The sequence below is a fragment of the Poecilia reticulata genome, linkage group LG13 (assembly GCF_000633615.1).
Source record: "Poecilia reticulata strain Guanapo linkage group LG13, Guppy_female_1.0+MT, whole genome shotgun sequence".
NCBI classification, from domain to species: domain Eukaryota; kingdom Metazoa; phylum Chordata; class Actinopteri; order Cyprinodontiformes; family Poeciliidae; genus Poecilia; species Poecilia reticulata.
Genome location: NC_024343.1, coordinates 26,436,909 through 26,460,712, shown reverse-complemented (window position 1 = coordinate 26,460,712; position 23,804 = coordinate 26,436,909). Strand labels below are relative to the sequence as shown.

Here is a 23,804-nt window from a genome sequence, read left to right as displayed (position 1 = left end):
ATTTTCCAGGATACAGTTCTACAAATTTCAAGGATCAACTGTTTTCTATATTGTTACCCTTCAAAAAACAGGCAATTTATTCTTCACAATAAGAAAAAGTTTGTGTCAAGGCAAGTGGCCAGTAAAACGTTGTGCATGTACATATTTTTTACCTGAAGTCAACACAAAGTTATAAGACTTTAAAATTTAAGCATAAAGTGTTTATTTAAAGTGCTGTTTCTTGTGAATGATTAATAATGGTTATTTCCTTATAATTTTCAGCCCTGAAATGTTACATTCATTTACAAATGCAAAGCAAATTGCAATACAAAAGAACTACCACTAGGTGGAGACCTAAATCCAGGAACATCCTGCAGGACGTCAACGTCATTCTAGGCATTATTTTACCTCACTTTTGCTGTGATACACATTTAGTGACTAAATTACAAAAAAACAATAATACATAAATATGGTTACCTTGTTATCAAAAACTCAATGAGCTTATTGCTCTTCTCATTCATTTTGCAGGAGCTCACAAACTCCTCCATCTCCTGTGTGATCTCCGGCAGGTTGCTGCTGCTGCCCCCCAGACTCAAACTGGACGATGTGGAGGAAGAGCTCAGTCCAGAGTCTGGCACCGGAGATGCCTGGCACTCCCGCAGGAAGTCACAGCCACCTAAACACATAACAAAAGATCAAGTATAAGTATTTAATAGTTTGCCCCATTTGAGCAGTGTCTACCTCGGATCACGTAACTGCGCTATTTAAAACAAATGCGTTGTTATTTTGCAAAAAATCTGGAGAATAAATTAATCAAAGCTCCTTTGCAATATACAACCTGTCAGTACGCGTCTAGACAATTTTCAAGAAAAATGATTAGCAGTTGAACCAACTGAGGTTTGAGCAGATGGCCCCAATTTTGACTGGAGGATAAAAATAGCAGAATGGAATGCTTTAATCAAGACCTTTGATGTCCTCGGCGCTCAGTATTGCTTTTGGCACAGAGTCCAAATAGTTTCTCCCCAAGATAAGAAACTTATCTATTGTCTTCGAGGAATGCAAGCCATCCCCTTCTGACTTTCAAGTTTATAATAGCCAGACAGAGAAGCCACATGACAAATGCAAGCCTGCTTTATCAAGAGGTGTGCTAATTTGGCCTTCCAGGAGAGTGCGAACAGCTCTGAAAGCTGACAAACATGACTACCTGCAGGCAAATATTCCATCTGAAGGCTGGACGTGCAAGTGAGGGTCTTGAGGACATTGACTTCCCGCGTCTGCAGTAAAACTGATGCAACGGTCTGAAAGTTGTTGTTACAGAACAAGGCGATGAACAGGTGAAGGAGCAGACGTTTGCTGTGCTCAAAAACCTCAGGGCGATAGTGATCCATGCCTGTAAAGCAAACACAAAGATCAGATGAGCTGCCACGCTGTTTGACACCATCTTACAGAAGGATTCAAAACAGGTAACCTTTCACACATATCACCACATTACAGACATAAACAACAAAGTCTTTTAATAGGACTTTATGTGGCAGACCAACACAAGGTTATGCAGGCCTCAAATGCTCGGTGTAATACATTAGTGAACAAATATAACGTACACCCCAGGCAGTTCGGGGATGCGGTTATGGAGAAGATCAAAACAAGGTTTAAATTAATAAACTATTTACAGAGCACTGCTCAGTCAATCCTCTGCTAATTGAAAGATCAAGTCATGACTTGAAACCTTATAAGACATCCATCTAAACCGACTGTGCAGGCAAGGGAAGTCTTTATCAGAGAAGCCAAGAGGATTATGATAACTTTAGATGAGCTGCAGAATCCACAGGTAAATGGATAAAATATAAAAGGATATGCTTGCAGTTTGGTACAAGCCATGAAGTGACACAGCAAACATATGAATGGAGATATTGTGGACAAGATCACTTTTTTGCCTTCACACAAAATGCTGGGAGTGGAAGAAAACAAACACTGCACATCTCCTTTGAATGATTAATGACACCCTGCATCCAATCTGACTGAGGTGGAGCTATTTTGCAAAAATTGAGAGAAATAAGGTTTCAGACAAACTCAAACAGACTTGGAGATGAAACTATTGTGAACGTTAGTTGCAGAAGCAAGTACTCAAGGATGCTGAATACAAAACCATGGCMCGCTTTTCAGATTTTCTTATGTAGTTAATTAAAACAACATGTATCCTATTCCATTCACTTCAAACTTAGGAGCTACACTGTGTTGGCCCTTTCAGATATACAGTTAAATGAAATATGTTTGTCATTGTGATGTGGCAAAATATGAAAAAGGTGAAGGATGTTGATATCTTTCCATGACACTGTAGTGTTTCTACAAAAAAAAAAACGAATGATCCCAGGTTTACACGTATAAGTAATTCAAAAAATACAATAGTATGGAGTCTTTACCCAAAAACAGAGCATGTAGGATTAAAGGAAGGTGCAACGTCCAGTCCTCTCTCACACCGTGGTCCACCACCAGCTCTGTCATGAAGATTACTGCAATATTACACCTAAAGTAATCGCAAAACATAAGGAAACATGTTACATAACCTATTTCACATCTGTGACCAATTGTACAGTTCTACAGCTTCAAAAGAAACCTCAGCAAACTGTCTAAACATTAAATAGATTTTAATCTTGTAACCTGTGCAGTGGTCCTCTGGGAGTGAGGGTTTCTGGTAAAAAGTCCACCAGTGGAGCCCAGCATCCTCCGTTAAGTGGCATGGGGAGCGGGTGGGGCTTGTTTGTTTCAATAACAAACGTCAGCCAATCCACATAGGGCGGCAGAGGTTCATCTAAGTGGTCATATGATATTAATTTAGCATTCATTCATATTTAATATAATTCAACAAACATTTGTGTGGGTAACAATACATCTTAATCATATCAATGTCACAATATCTTGTAAGGATCCACTGTATTTCTCTTGTCATTTCTTTTTGTTATTTATATTAGACCAAGTTTAGTCACACCAGGTTGTTTTGGGACAGAAACCATAGAACCTGGGCTTGGCTACTTGAATTTCATCGCAGGAAGTCACAGAAGCCCGAGGTCTTCTACACATTGCTCATCCATCCTCAGTGGCTCCATGCTGGCTTCTTGCTCTTTGTGCCAGATTGTGTGTTTCTCACCAAACAAAAAAATAACAAAGACATAAGTCATTTACGTTTTTAACACAGTGTAACATACTTTTCTCTTCATCGTAAGATCCTCCTGAACTGTTGCTGTAACGTGACTCCAGTCGGCTGTGTGCTCTCATTATATGACCAAGCCTGAGACCAGGGAAAAAAAACATATATATCTATAAAGATATCAACAAAAATCCTCCAATGCCGTAATTATCTCTGATCACATGATTTAAGTCGTCAGAGGACACTTTACCTCTCTTCGTTCTCCTTCATGGTCTTGATGTCATCTGTGTCGGGAAAGTTATCTTGGCAAGCTACGACAGTGTTGCTGCTTGATGTGGTTCCTGAAGAAAGAACCATAAGTGGACATGTTTTATAAAATGCTAAAGGAATTACAGCTACCACTCATTTAACACTGGGAATCTGTCCAAAGCAAGCAGTTTTCAATGACTGGCCACAAAGTAATTAAACTTGTCCTGGAATTATTAATAATAATATTAATAATATTTTTTTTTTATTTTTTTTTACATTATATGTAATCCTTATAGATCTCATATATGTCATATAAACCTTTAAAAATTATTCTGGAAAAACATTCCAAAATTAAAATGTATCCCTATCCAGGTTATGACATTTCAGCTTAGTCTGTTTACAAAGCACCGATTCACATTAAAACTTAACATGTAGAGGGGTTTAAAAAACACTGGAAGAATAAAGAAAATGACCTGAAGCCACCGCAGAAGCTTTGCTTGTGGCAGTGAAACGATAGAAAGGAGGGCTGTCACAGTGTTGCACCACAGGGTTGACGGGATCTGTTTGCTGCAGCTCAAATAACAACTCCTCCATGGTTTGCATTGTGTTGTTTCGGCAAAGATAGATGACCACCTTTTTGATCTGGATAAATAAAGAAGGAACGATTCTTCAGAGAAACTGTGAAGCTAAAGGAAGACATTTTTCTGACATTTTCTAGACGGCCTGAATGTCTTACATATGGGAGAAGAGTGGTGTCACTGCTGACACCACACAGGCTGATAATGAACTGCAGAGTGGTTCTCAGATTGTTGCTCCATTTCTCATTGCTGACTAAAGCATTCCAGGCGTTTTCCATCTCTGGTCCAGGTAAATCATCTCCATACTAAGAACAGTGATTTAAAAAAAACACAAAGCTGTATTCATTTCAGTTATATATGACATTATACATCTCAACAACATTTTACCTTGGCTGTCATGAACATGAGGTTATTGAGAACCATAGACGTGGCTTGTAACGATCCCCAGCCTGTGCCTTTTAATGAGTGTGATGAATCTGCGCTGGTCAGCTGAGAGGAAGACTCGCAGCTGGGGTTTGACGGTGCAAAGACTGGGAGCAGCAAGCCGCTGTCCACTAGTTCAATGTTACCAAGCCAGGGAAGGACGTAGGTTAGCATGATCTGCCTGCCATTGGAATGAGTGGTGGGGAACCTCTGGCTGACCTCTGTAAGAAAAGAACGTCAACAAAAACATCAGCATAACATCATTAGAAACTGCAGTATTTGCACTTGGACAAATGAAGATGAAATATTTTTGATTTCACCATAATGTTCATCTGTGAAGTCGTCCATTTAAACAGTAAAGAAGACTCCCCCAGCCCTCCTACTCACAATTCTCTCTGATTCACACAAACTTGTCCAGCACCAAGTATTCAGAGACATGTCCAGCATTTCTCCGAACAGTTTCAGTCTGGCTTCAATTGCCATTATAGCAGAGATGCAGCTGCATGTCAGAGCTCCATCAACATCCTTATAGCAGAGTCATTAATCATTCTCATCTTTTTAGACTTTACTACTGCAGAGGACACTGTCTCCTATAACATTTTACAGTGAAGACTATCTTACACTGTTATTACTGCCAACCCTACAACTGGCTTAAACCTTATTGCTCTGGCAACACAAATCATTTCCAATCACTATTGGTGTTCCTCAAGGGTGTGTACTCGGCCCACTTTTTTCATCAATCGTCTTGACAATAAGTTGTAATAATTTAATGTATTTTCATTGAAATAATGAAACCAAACACTATTTCATTCAATCTCATTCCTGCCTGCTTGTTAATATGTTTCCATGAGGTTAAATGTTGGTTACTTAAAAATTGTTAAATAAAACAGGGATAAAATTGAAGTTCTCCTAATTGGTACAAAGTCATCAACACACCCTTCAGCACCCCCAGGTCTACCTTCCTATTGCCCTCTAGATTTATTTATTTTTTGCTTCATTGTTTTATTTTGTGATCATAGAGTTAGCTTGAGTGTCTTAAAAGGCATTTATACATCATCTTCGTCATCCTCATCAACACCACTTACCTGAAAACAAGGGAAGCGTGAGTTCTGGGTACATCCTGGCTAGCTGAGTAGAGAGTTGTGAGAGTGAGACACTGTAAAGAGGAGGCAATGGACCATGGGTGCCATACAAAATGCTGGTTGGCTTCAGCTCTGCCGTCTTCTTAGAGTACATAAATAACTTGTCTTCAAGTATCTGTTTGAAATAAAAAAAAATCAAGAAGGGTGTTATACATATTTTTCTTTATTTTTAGGCAAATGTTGTAGATTACTAGCAATTATTTGTAGTTTGACTTGTTCCACAAAAATAACAGAGTTGTAGAAACAACCTCAAAACGATTCAAAACATTGACTTTTGTCGCAAAATGAATAGTCATAAATTTTTTCTGTGAAAAGTGGAAATTTAACAAGTAATTTTCGTTTTTTCTTACCTGCATTAGCTGCATTGAAATCTCATAGAGTTCTCTGTTAGTGCTAGATGCTTTAAACAGCACAAGATTCAGCAGTGTAACAATGTCACATGGGTAGTTTTTACTGGTTAAAAAAAAGGGAAGAGACAAGAAAAGTTTATTGTAAAGAAAATATGTTTTGTTTTCAATTATTTTGATTGCGTAGAATCGAAAAAGTGGATCTAAACAGTCGAGAACTTAAGATGTTTTATACCTGCTGGAAAAGACGGTAGCAATGGCTTTAAAGCAACCAGAGGCGAGCTGGTGGGAACCAGTGTAGCACCGATCCACCGCCCAGTTGAACAGGTTGACCTGGTCGGCATTTAGCTCCAAAAGCAAGATGACAACTTCACAGCCAAGCTGGTGGACCTGAGCACAAGGCAGACAGAAGACTGATTTACAGAATTACAGAATGATCTGCTTTTCTTTGTTTAGACTTTGTTTAGTATGAATTATTTAAGCATTTTGTGAGTGATTATATCAGTTTTGCAACACAAAATGATTATTTACTATTAGCAAGATCTCTTGGTGACCTTTTGCTCAACCTACGTAACACTATTTATGAAGAAATGTGTGGAGAAAATAAACATGCAAAAGGTTTTGTTCATTGTCTAAACTTCATAGATACAACATCAGACAAGCAAAAGAATCATTGGCTTCTTGCCAAGATTCCTGTAAGAAGTTGGCAATAAGCAGAGCTGGCCTTTTAAAAAGCAAGCTGCAGCATGCCATCAGGTCAGTCTGCTCTTTGTTTAAATGCACCACAGTGGTAAAGCATTGGCTACAGACCCGCTGATCCTGGCAGGCCAGTATATTATCCAGCCACTTATAGAGGTATCCATCTTGAGAAAGGCCAACATTATCGAAGACAGGACCACAGCACAGCACAGCAGACATGGCCTGGAGAAATAAACATAATCATGACAAGCTGCTTAACTTTTAATCGCCCTGACTTTTCTGATCTCAAATTATCATAATAATTACTTTTGAAATTATTTTTCTGTGTTGAATGTTAAATACAGAAACATTCTGTTCTGTATTTAACATACAGAACAGATGTATATAACAGTATGTTCTGTATGTTCTGTATACAGAACATACACCAGGCAAAACAGGATGATATTTAAGACACTTTTTACCTTTAGAGCACAATACTGATATCTTGTTATTTGATGATTCCTGTCACTGTATCGGTCCAGGGGGGTGAACATGATGCTGAAGGGTCCTGCCCATTGGCTGAACAGGATAAAGAGGTGATGCCGAAGGCTCTGCTGTGGAAACAGGAATCTCCTTTGGTGCACTAGGGAGGAAAAAAAAAAAGAAAAGTTGTTGTAGGTAAGGGCATTAAGAAAGTGCAGTGTCAGGAAACCTATCCATGCATCATAGTAAACTGCTGCAGAAGGACTTTGCATAAAAGCAAAATATCAACATGCTTCAACAAGCCATTAGCAGGCCTTTAGAGACTTAAATACTAGGCAACCCATGAGTCATCACCTGCTTTTGCATCTTCTGTCTTTAAGCTGAACTATTTTTGGACCTACTCCCAGCAGACACTCCAAGTCCAGCACAGTGCTAAACATACTTTTGGCCCTTTTGTAAGAGGGGTAGTTTACAAGGAAGTTCAGGGGTACCTGGTACACATTGGATGAAGTTAGCCACCATCGCACTAAAGTGAGCTCGGATGTCCTTGAGGATCTCAGCCTCTTTGTCATTTTCAGCTTCAAGAAGCATCCGTGTTAAATCAACATATTCCAGGAACAAAGCACCAAGGGCGAGGGTGTCACGTTCCAGAGCGCCATTTGTACTGCAGGATGACAAAAATAACAGATACGCGCTCAGTCAGACCAAATTTCAAGTCATTTGATTTTACTGCTCTTTAGTTCTTGTAAATGTAACTCTATTTCGAAAACAAGTTTCAGCTGCAGCCACACTAACCTGTCACTGATGACACCAGCATCAGCCAAAAGCTCAAAGATGCGAAGCAACTGTAATCGCAGCAGGTCCCGCCGCTCACGGCGCTTCTTGTTCTGCCAACGATCATGTATACATAACTTAAACAGTGAGGATTCTCTGAAACAAAAACGCTCTCTGGTGAGGAATATGAACACGTGTTGAGCATCATAAGCAACAAACCTCAGGTCTTCTTTCTAATGCCTCTTTCATGAGGGGATGTAACTCCTCCACAAGCTCCCTGTGTGCAGAAAGTGCAATATTATCAATCTATTTTTACTTCTTTCTCTGAAAGGGATTTGAACAACAGAACATGAGCTCTAGTAAACAATGTGAATAGAAATTTAAAGGCCTCATTCAGGTATAATCCTGTGATTTGTCTCCACATTAAATCCATACAAAAATTCAGGTCAGTGAAGATTTTAATTAAAATCTGGACCTACATTCCATTTAATCAGTTTAGTCATAACCCAACCCTGCACCACCACGGAAAAAAAAAAATCTATGTCATTCAATTATCACGAGGCACTAAAGCTCATGATAAAATTAAGGATGGGACAAAAAAGTCATTTAGTGGCCCAAAATTTTACATCTATGGTGGCAATTGTTCAGAAAATAAAATGTCAAACATAGTTTTACCTGAATACCAACAAATTAGTCCGTCCAAATCCAAGAACTAATGACTCTGTCAACTCGATGCTCTCTGTTCTCATCAGTGGGACCAGCTGCTTTAGAAGCCAAGCCACAGATGGGCTTCCAATAACCTGAAACAACAAAACTGACATTGTTCGGTCGCACAAATGAAATCTCTCATGCAGCTTGAGCAGCACTAATTAGTCGGAGCTGCACTGAGACAAAAATACAGTTAAGAATACACCGGTTTCCTGTTTCACTCATGTGAAATAACCGCTGTGTAATTCAATGCATTGAGTGTGAATGTCAACAGGCTCGGTGTGAACACCTGATCCTTTGCACTCTGGGCACTGAGGGAATTATTAAGGCACAATGACGAAGAGACAGCTACCTTGTTATCATGACTGACAGTGCTATCAGGTGTGGAAGTTGTGATCTCAGGTGTCGACGCTCTCAGATGACCTGGGCTCATGATACTGGGCTTGGCCACCCCAAAGCAAAGGATCAGGTAGTTTCTCCATAATATTATGTAGCTCTCCCCACTACCAGATGTGCCAGTCTTCTTTGCATTCACTGGACTGCTGGTAAGACCATGACACTGTTAGGGATATATCTAAGAACATGTACTTTGTGAATTTACAGTCGACTCTGAGGACACTTACTTCGGGTCCACCAGGGGCATGAGCATCTGCAGTCGAGTGAAGGCGTAGGGCCAGGCATAGCTGAGAGCTGTGGGGCAGTACTTTGGAAGGTTGTCCTGCCGAAGAAGGCAGAACACACACAGCACCCAGGGGTCCTTCACAGACTGGGCGGAGAGCCACACGTGCGAGGGGCTCATGATGTCATACTGACTGTTGACAAGTGCCGCATTCCACTCCACGAGCCACTGAAGATCCACGTGGTGGCCAGCTGGCAGCGCGGCCTGCGACAAGCCAGTGACACAGCAGGGGCAGAGGTCAGGGGTGGTGAGCAAAATAGATTTTAAACAAGAATGCATTGGTAATGAAGTGGAGGCGACTGAATTAAGCAACAGCTACTTGACTTCAGGTGTTTGGTTTGTACGTCCAACAAAAACCTACTGGTTGAAACAGATAAATGATTTAAGTGTTTTTAAATTTATGTTTGGTTTCAAAGAACTAGATTTTCATACTCAACTTACAATATGTATTATTTTACAATGTTAGCAGGTTATTTTAACATCAATGCAATGTGAAATTCATATTCGTTGTAATTACACTGAGAAATCAGTAGGGGACTGGGATGAAATGATTTAAAATTTATTGTTTTTTTTGTCCATGACACCCTGACGTCAGTCACACCCTGACTCCCGTTTTTGTACAATAAATGAGATGTTTAAAAGTGCATGCAAAGAACCACAGAGATGTACGAATTTTTATAAAAAGAAATTTTCTACAACAAGCCAGCAATTAATTCAGACTCTGAGAGAGAGATAAAGATAGAGAGAGAGACTTTAAGTAGGAAACAGGAAGGTTTAAATAAAGACAGAAAAGTCAGGATTTGAGGCATAAGACAATATAGGTTAAAATTAGTTTAAAATGTATGTCACTGTTCAAAATCATCCAAACAAATTTTCAGCTGTAATCGTGTACTGATTTTGCCGTAAGTTAGCGAGTGACAGAAGTTCCTCTGGCTTTTCAATGTACCAACAAAGTGCACTCAAAATTAACTGATAAAATAGCAACACTATTCAAAAACGTACATGTGACTAAAATCTGAATAAGACTATTTAAGAAAACATAAAGAAAAAGCAAAATATGTTACACACTTCACAAACTATTATATCCTTTCTGAACCAGTTCCATTCTAGTCACCAACTTAAGTGTGTTTAGGAGTAATTTGTTTGCTGAGAAACCTGCAATCTTTACATGTGACTGAACTCTCCTACTAGCTATTATCTTATTTTCAACCTAGCTTACTGGCTTGCAAACAACTCGCCTGAATTTAAGATGGTAAATAGAATCTAAGCAGATCCAATAGGCCACAGAAGGAACTTACTGCGTCAGAGACAGCTACGTTGATAAAACTCTCCATGATAACAGGGCTGAGCTGATCCATGATCTCTATCATTGGTTTTTCATCATCCTGCAGTTTACAAAACAAAAAAAATGCAAAATCTCAACATCAAACATTCAACTCAACTACATTATACACTTTACTACTTTTTTTTACATAGTTTTGGTGTATCTTTGATTTACCTCGGTCTGTCCTATTGTCAAGTAAAGACTCCGTATTTCTTTGAGTATAGCGATGGCGAGTCTGCGGGTGGTCAGCTGGCAAGAGCAGAGCAGTACGAGTGCCAGTCCCTCCACAGCGTGCAGCACAGTGGAGTGAGGACCTCTGTCTGCAGGCATCTTATGGCCCGAGCAAGAATTCAGCAGCTGTGAAAATTGAAACAATTGTTAAATGCCTATATCTAATAACAAAAAAATAAAAATCACATTTAAATTATCTGCACCAGGTGTATCCTGGAGCATCAGCCTCAGGCAGCAGAGAAGTCAACCCATTTGCTAAATGTGTAATGCGTGTAGAAACTCCAGCTCACCTCGACAGCATGCAGCTTAGCGAGGTCATGGCTCTTTCCAGAAGACGCCAGGGTTATTCTCCACTGTGTGAGCAGCTGCAGCAGTAATCTGAGGGACGTATCTAACAACCCTTGGTGGGTGTCTTGAACCTCACGCAACAGGAAGTTGGTGAATCCAAACAAAACGTCGTCACGCCAGTCAGAGAAATCCACCAGCAGACTTTGCAGGGAGTTCTGGGCTATGAGGCGAAGCTCATCATCCATGTGGATCGTCAACCTGGCAAACCAGACAAAATCCAGAGGTTTTATGTCTGACATGCAGAAATTCAACGGGAAAATTCTGGGATTTGCAAGTCTTGACACTAATTGCTGCTTAAGAACTAAAATGCTCTGCTGCTATATGACTACATTACATTGGGATATCAATTTTTGACTTTTCCCTAAAAAACACCTATGTCCATACAGATATTAATTGTGCATTTAACTGTCATTAATGCTGTCATTAAAGCCAAGATGAGCCAAATATAAATTTTCTCTACACAGACTGTTCCTCTGAGATGTGTGACTCACCGTGAGAGGAGGTCGATGAGTTCAGGTTTGGACATCCCATCAGGAAGGATGCGAGGAATGGCAGCAACACAAGTCCTAAACAAGTCTATCTTTGGCTTTCTTTCACCCCTGAAAAATCACATTTAAAATAAACATCTGACTTTAATCTTGCTTTGTTGTCAAACTGATCAATTAGTGTGATACAAAACAAACAAAAGAAGCAAAGTAAGTGATTGTGGACAAATAGTTTTTCTTACGTGATCATGTCCTCAGGCTCTTTATTCAACATCTGAGCATTTGTCATCATCATGCAGCGTCCCACCTCCTTATCAAGGTGTCTTAGGATGCTGTCAATCGCTTTCCGCACATGAACATAATATTGGGACATCCCTGAACAAGAAGAGGACAAGTTAGAAGGAATTAATCAGATAAGAAGCCACTACTTTAAGAATAATAAAAAAAAAATTATCTAAAATTGATACATTTTCTGAAAAAGAAATTGCTAAAAGATATTTTCTTATGACAGCTGTATGATATTTTGATATTTTTCTTCTAGGGGATAAAATAAAACAAGAAATCAAAGACCAAATATATTGACACTGTTAAACATAATGTTACATAAACTATGCACATTTCTTGTCGGTATGAATATATAAGCATTTTTATTATTCCCGATTGTGGTTTGTCTCTCTCACCGATGACTTTGGCCTCCTCATCGGTCAGCGTTTTGCTCAGGTATGTCTTCTTCACTCGGAGCGTGTTCCCAGAGGGCAAAGAGCAACCGGTATTCGGCATCGGAGGCTCTCCGTCCTTCTGCTGCAGTTTGTCGGCGATGACCAAGAACGCTCTCAGACCAATGTTCATTCTCTGAACAAAACAGAAGACGTTAACAATTTTTAACACAACACTATGCATCCTGGAGAGTTCTAGTGAAAAAAATGTAAGGAAAAAAATGCAATCATTTCTACACGTATTTTATGTTTAGCGATATAAATCCATACTTTCTAAAAGTGTAAATATAAATTTAAAATAGAAGAAAGAAAGCATGACTTTAAATATAATTTTAATAAGATACATTTTGCATCAGTATTGTTATAGATTTTTTTTATTGAAAACTGTCTCAGTGACAAAGTAGATGACGTACCTCGGGATTAAGACTGAAGGCTTTTGCAGGTTTTCCAACACAGAGAAGGTCAAAAATGATTTCCTTCATGGCGAAATCCAATCTTTCCTGCAGGAAAATAGGAGAAACGTGTTTATTTCACAGATCTTAACCTGAGTAACATCTACTGAGAGAATCATAGCACATTGCATTTACCTGCGCAATAAACTGAATGATTTTGACAAATATATTGAGGGGCATGTCTCTCGGCACCACACTGCGAGACCCTTTAGGGAAAAGCGTCGTTATGATGGTGCTCAGACGACTGTGAACACACAAAGATTGTTTTAGAATAATGAGGTTATAAAAATGCACTTTCAAGATATGTTTCACACCTTTTAAACATGAAAACACCTCTTTTAACCTTACATTTTATGTCCTGCAAAAGTATTTCAGTACCTTGAACTATTTCAGAAACATTACAAAATGGAAAGAAGAGAATGCCTGATTCTCTTTTTAAATATTAACAAATAAAAATCTGAAAAGAGCATAATGCAGACGTTCTTTATGATTACTTTTTTAAAGACACAATAAATACAAATAAAAATATGGCATCATCTGGGGATGCTAATTTAGTGCTGAGGCATGAAATTACTGTAAACTACTAGCAATAAAGCAGGGTAAATAGATTTACCCTTGGGTTGCTGTGTTGCTTTCACACTTTATTCTGATCATGTAAACCCACAACAGGCGATACAGGGACTCCAGAGCAACACGAGCCATTTTAGGATCTCTACTCTGTAAGATAAAAAAAGAAAGTTGCTGTAAAACCTGGACGAAAACTAATAGTACTTCACATTTACATATAGTCAAAAATACTTCCTGCAGTCATACTGCCATTTAAAGAATGGCAGTACATAAAATTTTTTTAACAAAAAACACTTGTAGTAAAGAACTATAATCTGGTTTAGACGTTACCTTGAGATTTGAAAGGCAGTTGTTGAGAAAGATATGCCATCTGTTAAGGAAGAACTGCTTCTGACTCACACACAGCAGACAGGTCACCAGTGGATAAAAGGCCTGGGAAAATGAAAGCAAAAGTTTAGACAAGAGTTTTGGTCATAATATGAATAAAATGTAAAACTACATAGATGTTCTGCAATGTTCATAATGCCTGAACATTGCAGAAGCAAATCAAGGAATCTCTCTCCAAACTGCATTTCAAAATCTGATTTCTCATGAAGACATGATTAGGTTTTCTTCTGTTATGCTATTTATTGATGGTGGATACTTCATAACATGCGTCTGTGGCAAACGCTGCCTCCAGAGAATGCAGATTTCCAGTTTTATTGGGGATGCTTTTGTTGCCTTTTTGTGTGAAGTTGTGAGTTTTATTTATAGCCGTGTCATGGGGTTGGAGCTTTACACTTAAAAGCACATGGAGCCCTGCCTTCAGGCTTCTTTTGACAATCTGACTGCTCTTATAAATTATTTGTAGTTTGGACACTAACTGCAACTCTGAAATAAGTTTACACAACGCAACCTTGAAGCTTTGCTGCATGCGTCTCTGTCACCATGCAACAGAGGCTGCTGCGGTAAAACCAGAAACATAAAAAAAAAAACAACAACAATCACTGTCTGTTTCTGCTCCGTAGCTAACCAGTGAGTGCTTCTTTCTTGACGACAGATCCAGAGTCGTGTCGTACAGGCTGTCCACAAAGTTCCTCAGGCAGGGTACATTCACTTCGTTCTTCACGGCCTAGAGCGAAATCAAGATTAAGGTTAAACATTGAGATTTCTGCCTAAAATGGACCAGAAAATTTAATATAGAGAATCATTGCTCATGTCAGCATGATCAAACTCAATACAAGATGGAAATGAATTGTTCCTGTAGTGGTATAATCTGACATTCAGCATATTTTTTTTATTCGTTTAACAAAGCCTTGTTAGGAAATAAGAGATAATGGCACAGCACCAGGGATTTGGTTTGTTGTCCATGCAAGTCATGGAGGAAGGAAGATTTTATGTCTAGTGAACCACTTCTGTCTTGGTTTGACCTCATGTTTTTGATCATTACATTGTTGAAGCATTCAAGAGAACCAATTCATAGTTTTCTGACCAACAGCATAGTGGATATATATTATGAGGAGGACAAAGATACTGTTGAAAACAGAGGAGCAATATTTTTTTTTAAGATAATAAGGGAAAGTATCGACATGGTTTAATTATTTATTATTGCAATTATTTTCTAAAAATCTAGATATCAGTCTTATAACAAGTATGTAATGCAAATATTCATTTTGTAGAGGAGGCCTCTACAAAATGAGGAGCAATATTTTAATATTCTGCATACTGTCCTTGTTTTTGTCAAATATATTGTTTTAAACATTTCAATAATTTAAAAATAGCAGCAGATTTCTGTTGCTTGATAATGTATCCTGTCATTTTATGGATATCACATTTGATAATATTTTAAGTTTATTTTGCACAGAATAAATGTACTAAACATATTTTCGAATATGCTCTTGCAGTAAGAAAATAATTTTGTTTTGGTACTTTTCAATATTTGAATTCTTGGCTGAACATTATTGAGGAATAATTGCATCATTTGTAGGATGAAGAAATTTACCGCAGCAACAGGCACCAGGATCTCAACAAAAACACCAGCCAAAGCATGTTTAATGTCCTTATCCTTGACTTCTAGAAAATACTGGGCGCACTCCTGCAAACAAGAGAGCAACAGCTTTCAGAATTATGAATTTTGTAAAAAGTCTTTGCTATTCATTACCTTAAAGACAATAAAAGACTAGAAAATGTAAGATCAACACTCAACAAGCAAGCAGTAAAGAGAGCCAACTTTCACTTAAGTTTTCACACTGTAAATTCTGTTGCACCTGCATGAACTGAAAAGAAGCTTCAAAGTCTTCGACTGGATACATCTTCACTCGGAAGAACTTGACCCCCATGATGAGGCTGATGGTGCTCTGAACAACATACGGACTTTGCTCTTTCTGCCTCAGCTCCTTCAGTTCAGTCATGAACTTCTTCTTTACAGCAGGAAACCTGAAAATGTGTAATGTTTTATGAGCACGTATATGAAGAAGCCAGAATTGCTATTAAGAAAGTAAAGTCGACAGTTGTGACAAAAATGAAAGGTGGCAAGGCTCAAGAAGCACACCGATGAAGACATGCTTCTGCCATCAACATGTAGTTAATACATTTGAGGCCCAGGACAAATTTCTCATCTAACACTTATTCTATTCTTGAAACATACCAGAGATGGAATTATCTCTAAAATCTCAATCTAAAATTGAGTAAAAATGTGAATAGCATGTCTCAAGATATTTAATAAAATTAAGCAAAGCATAGTTTGAAAGGAGGCCTGCAGCTCATATGTCTGCTTTAGGGATTTCCTCCCTGCTGCAATGATCCTAAAAGTTCAAATGAGCACAATATTTTCCAGTACTAGTTTGACATTAAAGATCTGTCTTAAAGTGTCCTTCAAACTCATAAAACATATGTATTTTTCAGAAAGTCCCCACACAACAAGCAGAAACTTAAATATATAAAATCATGCTTACTTTGACTGAGCCAACACTCCTATGACTTCAGCATAGAGGTCTGCTACAGTGTGCATGTTGCCAGTGTTTGGACCATGATATCTGTTGGGGAAAATTGCAACATTAAGAAGACTAAGGATTTAGAACAAACACTTTGTAAAAGTATTTATACCCGCTGAACTTTCTTGTAATTTTTCATGTTATAACCACAACATTTTTCATATTTTATTTTATGCCATTGGTCAACAAAAAGTAGAACATGACTAAGTTGTGGAATGACAAAAAAAAAATCCAGAAAGTGTGGCATGTCTAAATGATTCATATAAATCTGGGCTAAATTTGGTCTGTATTTGGCTTAATTGAAAAATAATGCCAGACTTGGTTTTAAAATTTTATTGGAAGTCCGAATGTAGATTTGTTTTAGCTGAAAACTAAACTTTCACTGCTTAGTAATAGTAATCACATTTATTATTACTGCAAAAATGTCAAATCAAGTCTCGCTAGAAGTGATTAAATCTTACCCCTCTTTGTATTTAAAGTGCTTAAAGGCTAAGTTAATGACTTCACTGACCAATCCGTCAAGGGCAGGGTAGAGCGGCATCTATTTGAAACAACAGAATGAGGGTCAAAGTTTTAGACGTCAAAATAATAATAAAAAATGGCAAAAACAGTTGTTCTGAGACGAAGGTTGGAACAAAAGTCACCTGTTTTAAAACTTCTATAAGAACAAGAGAGAAGATGAAGTCAATGGCCAAATCTCTTCTTTCAAGTAGATAATCTCTCTGTTGCTCATCACTGTTGGAAAGAAAAATGTTATGATCATAGAAAAAGAAAAACTGGTGTTTCTTTTTCAAATGGAATCACTTATTTAAACTAATCTGGTTTAATGTTCTCACTTTTTGGACTTTGTGTTGGCTCTTGGTCGGTATTCGTGCAGCTCTTCCTCGAGTCCATTCTGTCTTTTGTACCAGTCAAACAAAGTGCGCAGGATGGAGGGAAGACTATACTCAGCCAGTGAGCTCATGGCGCTTATCAACTAGAGGAACCAGACATAGACGGTGCAAATGCACATTACTGTTTAGCAGTTAACATACCAAAGCAGGAGATAGCAATCAGTGCTTCCTTTGTTTATTTGTGCAGCAATTTCAGCTAAAGCTCCAACACACATCACAGATTTATTTGCATCTCATTAGGATTGAAGCACTTAAAAGTTAAATGGAGCAAAACTAAATTAGGGCACATTTAAGACTAAATGAAAGGAGTGAAATAAGATTATTGGGCAAAGCTGGTTCTCTACGGGACCGTGCCCACGGGGCAGCCTCCCTTAATGTTGGGGGAGGTCCCAGCAAAGGAAGGAACAGGCTGGGCACACAGGAAGGGAGGAGAGTCTGGTTGGACTGGGGCAACACAGCGAGCCCTTCATTCAGCACCAGGCTCCAGAAGAATCCAGGCTCTGTAGAGCGGCTGAATGGCCTCGCGCAGCAGCACAAACACACCTCTGTGGCTGTGAAAAAGGCCTTCTCTGCATAACCACAAACCTGCAGGACACACCTTGTGCAGAGCTGGAGCCAAGTCACAAGGTAAACACCGAGTGAATCTGAAAGACCTTTTGGGATCTGAGCAGAGCTTTCAACCCGTTCACTGCCGTAAAGTCACATTTATAGTCACATTTATATGTGAAAAATACATCTGCCACAGAGCACACAGAAACACATTAAACACAAGTGCTTGGAGGTTGTAGTGAACATGTGAAAAATAACTAAATTTAGTAATATGTTGATAAGACAAGCACTTCTGGCAGTTAAAAGCATTTCTCTGCACTTACTTGGTCAAACTGAGGATCCTCTCCCCGCTGTAGTGACTTTGTTAATGGCTTTTCCTAAAATGAAAAACATTATTTACTTATTTACAACTCAGCTGTAAAAGATAGCAATTGATATCTGCCAATCTGTCAGAAAACAACATGGGACCACTTATGAACTCATTCATCTGTCTGCTTACAGGTAGTAGTGCAAGTCACACAGCTGAAACCAGAAGTTTACTTACACTGAATAAAAAGACACATTTATTTGTTTTTTTTTCACTGTGTGTTAAATTAAATCAACATGTAATATGTAAATATGCCTTTTGCAAGGCACTGTAAATAATGTAAACTAAACATAGTAAAGATTTGACATATTTACCATCAAATCCAAACCACTTTTCTTTCTAATTGCCTCCTTTGCCTTTTTTCTAACCTGACCCAGGAGAATTTCATCAGCCAAACAGCAGTTCAGAGCACTTTAGTTGCTGATTAATCCAAATAGCAGAAAGCCTGATGTGTGTGACACTGACATTGCGTGGGCTGATGGCAATATCCTACTCTCTCGCTTGCAACTGTGTCAAGCCACTAAGCCACAAACTCTGATGAACCTTTTAGTTTTTTTAGCAAATGCTTTCACTGGAGAATTCTGCTTTTGTTCAGGGACAAGGATAGTGTTTGTTTTTTACAGACACAAGTGTTTTAGCTAAAGACATCTACAAACCACTAAGAGTTTTAGATCAAATACTGGCTTCAACAATAATATTAGCAGGAAGTTACTGTGTGCCTGTAACATTGAGCTGATATTAATTACTCATCTTGTCAGAAGAATGTAGAGAGGAATCCTCCTTTCTACATTCCTCTAGGGAGTATTAAACAGACACAGAACTAGACACTTTCCCTGCATATTTAACACTTCCATGCCGACTGAGGTCACAGATTAACAGCCTCCATATTCAGCAATGGTTTGTCCACAGTACGCTGAGCGAATACAGAGTCATGAGTGCATAAGCCTGGTTAAAAATAATAGAAAAACTATTTCTGGAGGACATGTCATCAGAATTGTGAATATGGAAGTTAAACTCCATGTATGTAAGTGTCCTGCTGTAGTTTGAAACAGTTGGTTAGGTTTGGCTAAATGTCAGTTTTGAGAATGTTGCCAACGTTAAAATGCACTGATAATCTACATCAGCTAGCTGTCAGCCGTGCAGGTTTTGTTCTGACCTTTGTGCAGTAAAGTATATTTTCTTTATTTCATTTGAAGATTTTTTTTCCTCCTTCAAATCAATTCAAATATTTGATATGAAGAAAAGTTGGGCCACAATCAAATTGGGCTCCTTAGGAGCAGCAAGCGTTCACGCCGTCATTCTCACTCACCAGCGGCTCGGCCATGATGATGCGGATCTTGCGCTCAGACACGGTGGTGAAGTTGGCGAAGAGGCTCTTGAGGACGTACTCGCCAGGCCGGCTCTCCGGGTCGATGGTGATGGGCATCATGGCTGGTGGACCTTTCTCTCCCTGAGGACAACAGACTGGAGGTATGGGAGGTTTACTGTAACCGTTCCCCACTGGTGAAGCTGGAGAAAAGGACACAAGCACACACATATGGGTTTAGAAACTACTTAGTCATAAAGGACATTGTTAACTAAAGCTCAAATGAAGGGGGCATGATTAGCCACGAGTCTATACAGAAGAGTAGATAAGCAAACAAGGCGCTCGAGAGAATTTTCCCAAACATGGACAAAATGTTCCCAACTTGATGAGCATTCCACAGCATGACTGTCAAAAGGGCACTGGTTTGCCCTTAGACTGCCTTTTCATTCCTGCAGTTACACAAAGCAGGGCCCATATGGAAATTAAAACACCATGGTCAGCAGCTGGTGTTTTCATTTTGTACCAGCGATGTCATCGGCCCTACAAGGAAGTGGGAGCCTTGAACATGTGACCATCTTCAGGCAGTGCTGTGATTTAGACAATGTTTAAACAGGGGTGGCTTGACTTAGGTCATAAAATCCCATCAACTATGGCTTTCCAATGTCTGGGGCAGCTGAGGTTTCCTCAGATAACAAGTGGAAAACAGACAACACACTAATATGACTACTTTTTCTCAGTTTTACTAAATTCCGTAATACCTTTTATTCCATAATACCTTAATGGTTAGAAATATCTTTTCATGACAAATACACTGAAAACCTATATTTGCTCTGAACGTAATTTATATTTCTATTTCAAATAAAGAATTACATTCCCTGTGGGCTTTTTTGTTTTTTTTACTTTTCCAAGTACAGCACAATTGTTCTCTAAATTTTTACAATAATCGAATTCATCCTTGCTTGCATTCACTGAGTCTATTCAAAAACTAAAGGACAGACAAAACTCACACAAAGAAAACCTGGAACTTAAGCTATCCTCATGAGTTAAAGATTTACCCCAGTGTTTCACTCTACTGCCTCCAGACAGAAAAAAGCTTAAAATAGTCCGGAAATCAGTGCCAGCATCTCAAACTGAGACATTTAACTTAGGAAATTACATGTTTACATGTGGATGAAATAACTGAATGGACAAAAGAGGAAGTGAAGTGTTGATTTTATTTAAGACCTGACAAAGAAATGTTCAGAATATTTCTTAAGACACTTACTTTTCACACTTAATTGTTAAATTAATATGATTTTTTTTTTTAAAACTTAGAGAAAATGAGATTCACCAAGACAAAAAACTGATGAACAGCCAGTCAGAAATTAAGAAATATGATGGATTTTCAAACACTGAACAAATATTACGCGAGTGCTGCCAGGTCAAGCTGGCACTTTGATTTGCACTGAGTGTACTGAGTGTTGAAGAGTTAAAGTTTCTGCATCACAAAGGTGAGTTAATCGAGGAAGAGCAAAAATATAAGAAGCTATTTAAAAGACAACTGTGTTTTCTAAAAGACACTGCCAAAATTTCTGTGATTCTGGCTGTCAGAGAGAGCAAGACTTTCAGCGGATCACAGGATGACTGAATAACACACAGCAATTTTGCTCTTCTTGTTATACTTTTGAGCTTTCAATAATTTTTTCACTGTGGAACATTATGACAAAAAAATCCTCAAAGGCTTCTTGGATTTTAGAAAACTTTTATCTAATATGCTAATGTTGCTAATATGAAACGCTAAACATCACAGTAATTTGTCTTAGCTTTGAAATAAATACATAATTGATCACAGCTCACAACAAAAATGGTGGGATTACATTGTAGTTCTTAAGAAATCATAATCAGCTAAAATTGCTATTGGCAGGTCAAAGCTTTAGAAAAACCACAGGACAGAAATTGGTCAAATTATTTGAGGCCCCTTTGTACAAATTTGTTTCATTACATTAATCTTTTTTAGCTGGAAGAAAGTGCACATCATAGTGAAAAGGGAGACTAAATTTCATACGTCACCCATTGTAATCAACAGAAAGACAGAGAAAAGGCCAGTAATGCCATTTTTAGCACCTAATTAAGACTCTAGAGTTCTGACTAATCTGCAAACAACTAGCTAAAGAGTCATTTTAGTTCCACCACGTTTCCAGCAGGTCTTTGCAGGACATGAAACAGTCGAAGCCTTCCAAGGAATGCCCAGTATGCGTGGCAACCTTTTACAGCTTTCAGAACACGCTTTGCTCATTCATGAAAAACTCAGAACCTACCCAGACCTTTGATGAAGCTGATCACGCTGGCCTTACTCCAGCAAACCGCCATTCTGTCCGTTGTGGTGAATGACGACATAGTATCTAGGACCGTCCTGAGTCATGACAAAGGCTAGCAGAATCCACCAACTTTCATGTCTTGTGTGACAGCTGGCTGTGGTCTCCTGGGTATAGTTTCCATGGTGCGCAATTTGCAATAGCGGGGTGTGTTTAAAAAAGAGGGAGAAGTGTTTGGAATGGGAAAGCACGCAGTCTCTACTGTAGATCTGTCTCCCTCTCTCTCCGAGCTCCCTCTGAGTTGGCTTTCTCAAACCTTGTGATCAGTCAGTGCCTTCCAAGAGTGAAGGTCAGGCGGGAATTTTTAGCTGCACAGAGATGAGGTCCAACATGCTATGGTGGCATAGCTGTGTGGCTATATTTGTCCAGGCATAAACACTATACTTACAAAGCAGTCTTCCCTTTCCCTCCACATCTGCGATTGTAAAGCAAGAGGCACAGATGAGCAGTGTAAACACCATTCTTCATCAGGCACTGATTCACCACCAATCCCTTTAAATTTATGATGATGACGATGATGTATGTCATAAAGGAAATGATTTTAGGTAACAGGAATGGAGGGTCTCTGCCCAGCACTTTGAATTCATAACAGGCCAAATCATGTTCAGCAGAATAAAATCAACAAAACATTTTAATAATTTGAGATCAGATATAAAGAAAGCAATCTGTGGGAATTTCAAGCCTTTTTCTGCTGCTCCGTACAAAGTCTCAGACGTGACATGTGACTCTACAAACAAGGAGCTCGGCCACAGCATACATTACATCATCGCTGGGCTGGAAACACCCTGAGCATGGTGGCGATCCTCAGAGAACAATGCAAACAAGCTAACAAGTATATAAACAGCTCTGGAAAAAATTAAGAGACCACTTAAAATTATCAACTTCTCTGACTTTACTTTTTGTAGGTACAAGTTTGAGTAAAATGAACATCGTTCTTTTATTCTATGAAGTACTGAGAACATGTCTCCAAAATTCTGAGCAACATTTTTTTTTTTTTATTTGCAGAAAAAGAGAAATGGTCAAAATAATGGAAAAACATGCAGTGATTTCAGAGCTCAAATAATGCAAAGAAAACAAGTTCATATTCATTTAGAAACAACAATACTAATGTGTTAATTCAGGAAGAGATCAGAAATCAATATTTGTTGGACTAACCAGAAGGTTTTCAGTGGGTTCAGTCCAATGCCTTCTTAATTGTGTGTATAGACAGACAGACAGAACAGTGGGTCCGTAGAACATGATATTTGTTGAAGAGATGATTCAAAGGTGAGTCAAATGCTGGAAAAAAAATGCTAAAATACACACATATATACGCAGACTCAAATAGGAACTACATTTGTGCCTAATCCAGACATTTTTCCTAACTCTAACCATTCGTAACCGTAACTTTACCCAAAACTTTATTTATACCATGCCTCTAAACATAACTACTAGAGAGCTTTCCCATTTAAAAAAAGAAGAGCAGAAAAATGTCCTCACTTTCCATAAATTACCCCCCTTCATTGGTAAAAATGGTTATAATGGTCGTCTATATGTGGTACAAGGATACACGCATGCACACACATGTACATATAAAGTAATGTAGTCTTGAGGATCATCCCATTTACATTCATGTTGGTCTGAGAACAATGTGGGTGGATATTTATATTTCCCTGACTTTTTATTAAATGGACCACACATCTCAGTATTAGACAACTCTTTGAGAAGGCTTTGTTTCAGACTGCAGAAACAGTCAATTGTAATTATGGACCTTCAGTGATCTATTTTAGTTTAAAGTTAAGCTAAAAATGCATTTGTTTAGGCCTGTTTTTAGCATTGTGACACTTTTATGTTTCCACCAATGTCACTTTCTTTTGTTTTTATCTGTTTTTACTCTAGACAGTTTTTATTACTGCACTGATGGAAAGCACTTTGGTTAAGTCATTATTCTAAAATGCAAAACAAGTCAAATTTGATCGATTCATTGAGTAAAAATGCTCAGACACTCTTTACTTTATTAGTGTTGTATAGTACAGTATGCTTTGCATTGCAAATGTATACTTGTTGAACTATATA

General features: G+C 38.5%; 1 protein-coding gene across 12 annotated transcripts in view; it reads right to left on the bottom strand.

Moving 5' to 3' along the window:
- The window catches only part of frya (furry homolog a (Drosophila)), a 54,380-nt gene that overhangs the window by 12,668 nt on the left and 17,908 nt on the right, over positions 1 to 23,804 (bottom strand). For 9 of the 12 annotated variants that reach the window (XM_008426266.2, XM_008426272.2, XM_017308166.1 and 6 more), the window contains exons 2-40: positions 19,399 to 19,598; positions 18,046 to 18,099; positions 17,117 to 17,256; positions 16,925 to 17,015; positions 16,742 to 16,821; positions 16,242 to 16,322; positions 15,555 to 15,723; positions 15,290 to 15,382; positions 14,321 to 14,419; positions 13,639 to 13,740; positions 13,355 to 13,458; positions 12,877 to 12,985; positions 12,703 to 12,789; positions 12,254 to 12,425; positions 11,816 to 11,948; positions 11,580 to 11,687; positions 11,031 to 11,286; positions 10,684 to 10,866; positions 10,484 to 10,570; positions 9,130 to 9,389; positions 8,859 to 9,048; positions 8,474 to 8,598; positions 8,018 to 8,075; positions 7,820 to 7,911; positions 7,516 to 7,688; positions 7,024 to 7,184; positions 6,674 to 6,784; positions 6,099 to 6,253; positions 5,867 to 5,969; positions 5,460 to 5,631; positions 4,339 to 4,595; positions 4,110 to 4,256; positions 3,847 to 4,015; positions 3,375 to 3,465; positions 3,183 to 3,265; positions 2,638 to 2,788; positions 2,400 to 2,503; positions 1,184 to 1,369; positions 457 to 655 (exon numbers count right to left, since the gene is read on the bottom strand). In XM_008426266.2, coding sequence (XP_008424488.1) covers positions 457 to 655; positions 1,184 to 1,369; positions 2,400 to 2,503; positions 2,638 to 2,788; positions 3,183 to 3,265; positions 3,375 to 3,465; positions 3,847 to 4,015; positions 4,110 to 4,256; positions 4,339 to 4,595; positions 5,460 to 5,631; positions 5,867 to 5,969; positions 6,099 to 6,253; positions 6,674 to 6,784; positions 7,024 to 7,184; positions 7,516 to 7,688; positions 7,820 to 7,911; positions 8,018 to 8,075; positions 8,474 to 8,598; positions 8,859 to 9,048; positions 9,130 to 9,389; positions 10,484 to 10,570; positions 10,684 to 10,866; positions 11,031 to 11,286; positions 11,580 to 11,687; positions 11,816 to 11,948; positions 12,254 to 12,425; positions 12,703 to 12,789; positions 12,877 to 12,985; positions 13,355 to 13,458; positions 13,639 to 13,740; positions 14,321 to 14,419; positions 15,290 to 15,382; positions 15,555 to 15,723; positions 16,242 to 16,322; positions 16,742 to 16,821; positions 16,925 to 17,015; positions 17,117 to 17,256; positions 18,046 to 18,099; positions 19,399 to 19,598 — 5,335 coding nt within the window. Of the gene's footprint in view, positions 1 to 456; positions 656 to 1,183; positions 1,370 to 2,399; positions 2,504 to 2,637; positions 2,789 to 3,182; positions 3,266 to 3,374; positions 3,466 to 3,846; positions 4,016 to 4,109; positions 4,257 to 4,338; positions 4,596 to 5,459; positions 5,632 to 5,866; positions 5,970 to 6,098; positions 6,254 to 6,673; positions 6,785 to 7,023; positions 7,185 to 7,515; positions 7,689 to 7,819; positions 7,912 to 8,017; positions 8,076 to 8,473; positions 8,599 to 8,858; positions 9,049 to 9,129; positions 9,390 to 10,483; positions 10,571 to 10,683; positions 10,867 to 11,030; positions 11,287 to 11,579; positions 11,688 to 11,815; positions 11,949 to 12,253; positions 12,426 to 12,702; positions 12,790 to 12,876; positions 12,986 to 13,354; positions 13,459 to 13,638; positions 13,741 to 14,320; positions 14,420 to 15,289; positions 15,383 to 15,554; positions 15,724 to 16,241; positions 16,323 to 16,741; positions 16,822 to 16,924; positions 17,016 to 17,116; positions 17,257 to 18,045; positions 18,100 to 19,398; positions 19,599 to 21,692; positions 21,988 to 23,804 lie in introns of those variants that run through there. The other 3 variants (XM_008426267.2, XM_008426268.2, XM_008426263.2) reach the window with 3 other exon arrangements.